The 7,031-nt window shown below is 38.0% G+C and overlaps 1 protein-coding gene across 1 annotated transcript in view; it reads left to right on the plus strand.

Moving 5' to 3' along the window:
* Positions 1-7,031, plus strand: part of LOC109833325 — a 10,098-nt gene that overhangs the window by 2,633 nt on the left and 434 nt on the right. Inside the window, exon 3 of the mRNA XM_020400962.1 lies at positions 6,033-7,027. Coding sequence (XP_020256551.1) covers positions 6,033-7,027 — 995 coding nt within the window. The remainder of the gene's footprint in view (positions 1-6,032; positions 7,028-7,031) is intronic.

The raw sequence follows: 7,031 nt of genomic DNA on the forward strand, positions 1-7,031 counted from the left end.
GTTCTGTCATTTGCCACGGTCGACCGCGATGGGTTTGGCGGTTGACCGTGGGTCGGGTCTGGGCCTGGGCTTAGTTTCATGTTTTGTTTAGTATTGGTGTTTGCTATAAATACAAACACACGTTTTAGGATTTCTTTAGCTTTGGTTGGGAATTGTTTTGGGGATATTAGAGCACAAAAAAGAGAGATCTTTCTGAGCTATTGGTTAGAGTTATTGTTTGAGAGATCGAGAGATTTGTTGGTGAGATTAGTTGATTGGTTTTAGCGATTTGTAATCTCAGTTTCTACTCTCCTTCTCTATAGTGAAAACCCATCACCTTTCTTGCCTCGTGGACGTAGACAACTTTCCAAACCACGTTAAAATTGGTTGTTTGTATTTGTGTCATTATTTTGAATTGTTTGTGGCCTTCTCTCTTGGCGATTGGTTTGGTTTCTCGAAGCACATCGGTTTGGTTTTGGCTTCCGCCACATACAACAAGTGGTATCAGAGCCTAACAAGTGGTATCAAAGCCCAACAAGAGGTATCAGAGCCCATGCTACGCTTGAGGATTGGTAGAGGAGTAGATCGCTTTGGAAGCTCGTCTAGAGTTTCAGTTGGTGATAAAGGTGGGATTTTTACTATTGTGGATCTTGTCTTCTGTCGTGTGGGGGTGAGATCTTTTGGAGGCTCTTGTTAGGGTTTTAGTTGAAGGTAAAAATCTACCTTTCTTATAGTTTGGATCTATTTTCTTTCAGTTTGTTCTGTATTGGTTTGTTGGTGCTTGAGGAAGATGACCGAGAAAGAAGGATTTAAGGCTGGGATATTCAATTGTTGATACGGTGCATGGATTATTGAGAAGTGCCTTGACTTGCATATTGAAGTCCTTTGAGCATATTGGTATGAGCAAGAAGACCGAGGTGGAGTTTGGCACTTCTATCCATCGATCGAGAGGTCTTCTAGATAGGGTTCATTCAGGTATTTGGGGGCCTTCCAATGAGGCATCATTATAAGGTAATCGATATTTGGTTTTCTATGTTGGGGATTGTACTTGGCATTTGTGGGTTACAACCAAGTCACGTTGGTTTGAAGTCCTAGTAGTCAACAACAGTTGGAGGAAGTGTATTGGCAGAAAGGGAATTCGTTGTTCTGATTTTAGTAGGGGCTCTTTCTTGCATTTGTGCCGAGCTCACAGTAGTTTGAGACACTTCATTAGAGGCGAAACATTAGGGCAACGAGATGAGATGACATTTTTGATTAGTCGTTCCTTTCTGGAGGAGGATCAGCGTTTGATGTCGAGCATTGATTCTGGTGTTGAGGCTTCGATATATTTGGGTCATCTTAGTCATAAGTTACCGACTGCTGTGTGTGGAGATTTTGGATCTAGTGGAGCTGCTTCATATTTTGGGTTGCGTCGGATGTTTAGTTGCCCAACATTTGGTCACATCAAGGATGTGAGATTTGATCTGATTGCACGTTGGGATTCAGAGGCTCATTTGGTTATCAGTTGGGAGCTTCTGATTTTTATTCTGAGCAGATATATCACTTTTGACTCTTGGTAGGTGGAGAGTGTTATTCAGATAGTTAGGATATCACAGTGGGTGGAGGGTGATGCTACTCCACGTTAGGTGGAGATTACTCTATATACTCCAGATCATACTGCATCGTTTGGGATTTCAACTGAGGTGACACAGATTAAGGATCATTTGGATTTGGATGCAGATAATGAGTTGGTTAATTCGAGTGCAGCTGGTAGACATAGTTTGGATTTGGATATGACCATTGGTTCACCTCAGGTGGAGGTGTTTGATTTGTTTCACTTTAGGACCATTGGGAGAGCTATCAGTCGCAGATTTGTTGGTAAAGAGTTACGAACTCTTCTATTTGATTGAGGGCCTTTGGAGGCCATTTGGGTGAACTATGTGAAGGCTTGATTCCTTAGGCAAGAGGATACGTAGGCAGTCATTTATGATGTAGCCGATTTGGTGAGTAGATACCAACATTTGCAGAGTGGTCGCATTCTCATTTGAGTCTCGACTTGTTGTGAATTGAGTCCGTTGTCGTGATTTTGTTTCAATTCATATTGGACACAATAAGTGGGTCATTTGGTTTGGTTGGTGTCGGCTCAATTTTGGGAAAACTTCACATAGGTGGAGAATTGTAGAATTGGGAACAACGGCGAAGAAGTTCAGGTAAAAAGATGAAGGATAGTTTTTGGATGTTGCACGGCCGACCGTGAGTGGCGCGACGATCGATCGCGAACATGCACAGCATAGGGGTTGGTCTCTGGACTTTTAGCGGTCGACCGCATCGGGTCGACCGCGTCGGCTGGCGCGGCGGTCGACCGCAAGACCCTATAATTGTTTTTTGGGTCATGTTGTTTGCCACAATCGACCGCGATGGATTCGGCAGTCGACCGCGGGTCGGGTATGGACCTAGGCTTGGTTTTCTGTTCTGTTTGAGATTGGTGTTTGTTATAAATACAAACACACGTTTTAGGGTTTCTTTGGCTTTGATTGGGAATTGTTTTGGAGATATTGGAGCACAGAAAAGAGAGATATTTCTGAGCTATTGGTTAGAGTTATTGTTTGAGAGATTAAGAGTTTTGTTGGTGAGATTAGTTGATTGGTTAGAGTTACACGTTAAAATTGGTTGTTTGTGTTTGTGCCATTATTTTGAATTGTTTGTGGGCTTCTCTCTCGGCGATTGGTTTGGTTTCTCGAAGCACATCGGTTTGGTTTTGGCTTCCGCCACGCACAATAAGTGGTATCAGAGCCCAACAATTAAACTAGGGAGATTCCCTAAAAAAATTCTAAAATTAATATCTTTAATTTTCTTTTCCACCATTGTTCTTTCTAAGAATTCGGATCCTCTCCACTATCAAAAAAATAGTAGAGAGGGCAATGGCTTATTAATAAGCAATGATTTGTTAGAAGCTGGTTATGATTTATTCTAAATTTAACAACGATCATACTCCTCATGAACTTCGCTCATTTCTTATTTATACTCAAAGACAAATCACAACCACCCACTAAATAGATTAACTGACGTGATAAGGTAGTGAACTCTTCAGTATATTTTTGGTAGGGGAGAGAATCCAAATCCCTTTTTATCTTATTCCTCTCTCTAAACTATTTTGAGAAACACTCATTCTCCCTTGTCCATAACTTTTGTATTTAAAAGAATATTTCTCTTCTTTCACTCTTGATATTGTGAGAATTAAGAAAATCTTTTTAACTTGTATAACTTGAAATAATTTTTTAGGCATAAAAGAAATACGAGCTATTGATATAAGAATAATGCAAGCTTTGCTATACTTTCCTAAGATTGGGGGGGTCCATTAATATAATGGGTTGTTTGTTTCATTTCCCAAAAATAGTACATATTTATCACCCATTTCCACCCCAAAGCTCATAGAATGGGTTTTAGGAATCTTTTTTGGCTTTCATTTTTTTCCTTTTTTTTTTTTGAGGGGGAGGTGGTGGTGGTGGTGTTAAGCCAATTTGTAGAAAGCTTTTCCCAAAAAAAATAATAAACAATAAAAAAATAATTTCTTTAATGTAGAAGCTTTTCTTAAGGGGTTGCCATCAGGTAGTTTTCTACCCCAAAAACTTAAAACAAATAGCCGCTTAGAGAAAAGGTGTGGACGCCCTTGATAAGTCATCAAATTTAAAAAAAATTAAAGACTCCACACATTTATCTCTTGTCTTGTGGAAGCAGTGGAGTCAAAATCTTTAACCTTTTTTTATTTTAAATAACGACTCGTCAAGAGAGTCAATACTTTTTTCTTTTATAATGTGAAAGTAGTTTAAATGAAATTGTTGAGTTATCACTACTCTTTTATAAATCATACTTTTTGTAACATCCGTTAAAGGACAGAATGTGCTTTTGAACAAATAATTGTATTTTCTCTTATTATTAAGCAAAATAGATATAGCACTCCAAGGCTATAAACAAAACAATACTAATTAACTCTGAACAATGAACATGCTTAATAACTTAGCCTAAGTGGATTATAAGTCATTTATTTAGATTATAATTCACTTATCCGTGTTTGGTTGAGTAGGTTATTATAATCCACCAAAAAACAATCTATGATTCCAGCTTAGTTAGGTAGATTGTAATCTATATGTTAGACCAAGTAAAAGACAAAACTATCTTTTCCCTTTTACATCTCATTCTTTCTCATTCTCTCTCCTCCAATGTTTAAGGGTTATTTTTGTTATTTTAGCAAAATACATGTATTGTAAACCGGTCTTTTGATCCACTTAAATTATAATCCATAAATAAATCATAATTCAAAGTTACCAAACAAGTTATGCTATATGCCGGATGCAAAAAATATCATGGTAAAAACTTGAATATGTCAGGACACAAAGTCTACATACTTGATTTTTGAATTTGGCTACTTTTAAATGCTATTGAGTATTACGAATCCCCAACCCACTCCCGTAGATTTTTATGTCAAAACCATTTACTCATGTAAGATGGTCCTTAGACAATTACTATGAAAATATCATAATTAACACCAATTTTTATAAAAAAAAATGAATGAAAAAAAAACATATGCTCTATTCACTTGATTTGGTTTATAAAATTCAACTTTCCCTATTCCTTTCAAAATTCTATTTGACACAAGATATGTTGCCGAATGAAAGTGAGAGCATCTCCAACCCTACTCTCTAAATTCCACTCTCCAAATTGGAATATTCTAGGAATATTTCAATTTGAAGAGTGGAATTTAGAGAGTTTGCTCAAATCCACACTCTCTAAATATTATTATTTTTATTTTTGTTTTTTTGGTTAAAAAAAGCCATATAAATTAATATGTTGGATATAGTTTACATTAATAATTTTATTTTTAATAATTTATTTGGAAAAAAATTTATAACATTAGAAAGGTGTCGACGAAAGTTTTAAAATGAACCTAATATTAATAATGCAATACAACATATTAAATAAAATAAAATCTGAAATAACGGTGACAAAGCATACATCGATTAATAATTTTTAAACTATATTTATTTGAAATTAAACATCTAATTTAAATTACTTAGAATGATGGTAAAGTGGTAATTTTTAAGAAATTAAATAGTTAAAAATGGCAAAATTATAAATAATAAAAGTTGAATAGTAATTTGGAGAGTCTCCCCAAATTTTAGCTTCACTCTCCAAAATTTGGAGTGATTGGAGAAGATTCACTCTTCAAATTTTGAGGGATCCCCATTTTAGAGAGTGGTTGGAGATGACTTGAGATTCAAAACTTCACAGGTTCACGTTCATCTGTAAAATCCAATTGGAAACAATTAAAATTTGACTCAAATGGTTTCTGAACTTCATACTCTTCATTCAAAAATACACTCTAGTCTAGATGAAGGTTCTCTCGATAATTATAATAAAACAAAAAGGCTAAATAACATTTATATGCTCTATTGTTTCAAGTACTTTTTCACTTATATAATCTCACTTATTTTTTGTAGCACTTATATACTCTAAACGTATTAAAACTTGTACTTAAATACCTTAAAATTTTAAATCTGGCACTTAAATACCCTATTGTTTTTAAAACTTGCACTTAAATACCCTCAAATTTAAATTTGCATAACTAAGGGTATTTATATGCAAGTTTTAAAAGCATTAGGATGTTTAAGTACTTGTTGCAACAACTTTGAAGCGTTTAAGCGCCGCCAAAAAAATTGAGGGTATATAAGTGCAAGTTTAAAAACTTTAGGGTACGCCTTTGCTACAAAACATAAGTTGAGGTATGTATCTGAAAAGTGGGTGAAACAATAACTCATATAAGCGCTATTTACCAACCCGAAAAAAAAAAAAACTACTTTCTCCGGCAGTAAAAATTGTAGCTTACGAAAAATGGGTAGAATACGCAACAAAAGAAATCGCAGAAAAAAACAAAAATAAAAAGGGCAAACAAAGAAGAGAGAGACGCAACGGTCACAAGCCCCCTGAGCCCTGACACGCCCAAAGCACGCTGCTTCCTTCCTAAAAACATCAAATCCCACGACCGACATTGAAATCTCTCCTCTTAAAAAAAAAAGCACCGTCGTTCCTCTCTCCCCTCCAAAAATCTGGAACTCCACCGAAACCCCCAACTTCAATCCCCCTTCCCCTACGCCCTCCGACGCCACCCCCGGCGACTCCACCGACGAGCCGGCCATCCCCAAACTGAAGCTCCAAAAACTCAAAACCCTCTTCTCCCAGCCTCTCGACCCCAGAGAAGTCGCCCAGCTCAATCCAAACAATGGAAACGGCGGCGATGGCGAGAACAGGGGAGCTCTTGAATCTTTCGTCGCTGATCTCTTCACTAGCATCTCCGCCATCAAAGCTTCTTATGCTCAGCTTCAGCTCGCCCAATCTCCTTACGACCCAGGCTCGGTTCAGTCCTCGGATCAATCCGTGGTGTCCGAGTTCAAGCGGATCGCCGAGCTGAAGCGATCGTACCTAAAAAACCAGATCTCCCCGCTGACAAAGCTGCAAGCTTTCGCTTCTCAGATTCAGGAGCAGAAGAATCTCGTCAAAACTTTCCAGGTCACCGTCAAGAAGCTCGAATCTGAGCTCCAATCGAAAGATTCCGAGCTATCTTATCTGAAGAACAAGCTCGTGGAGATCGAGAGCAAGAATCAATCTCTCGAAGCCAAGCTCCGTCCCAACAAAACTCTGGCTTCCCTCCACAATCTTCATATCTCCGCCCTAAACCCTAACCATTTCCTGATCGCGCTCAGATTCGCCGTGAAATCGGTCAGATCGTTCGTCAAGATCATGGTGAAGGAGATGGAATCCGCTGGTTGGGATCTCAGTGCCGCTGCTGCGTCGATTCATGATCTCTCTCTAAACCCTGAGCACAGAAATTTCGCCTTCGAATCGTTCGTTTGCGCAAAAATGTTCTCTGACTTCAACAGCAAAGACCTCAACTTTCAGTTTCTACGAGCTCGATCGAAGTGGAATCAACGCCAATTCTTCGACGAATTCAACGAGTTGAAGCTCTTGAAGCCCAAGGAGATCTCCAAGCGCAATGTCGAATTTGGGAAATTTTGCAC

This window comes from Asparagus officinalis, chromosome 1 (genome assembly GCF_001876935.1).
Source record: "Asparagus officinalis chromosome 1, Aspof.V1, whole genome shotgun sequence".
NCBI lineage: Eukaryota > Viridiplantae > Streptophyta > Magnoliopsida > Asparagales > Asparagaceae > Asparagus > Asparagus officinalis.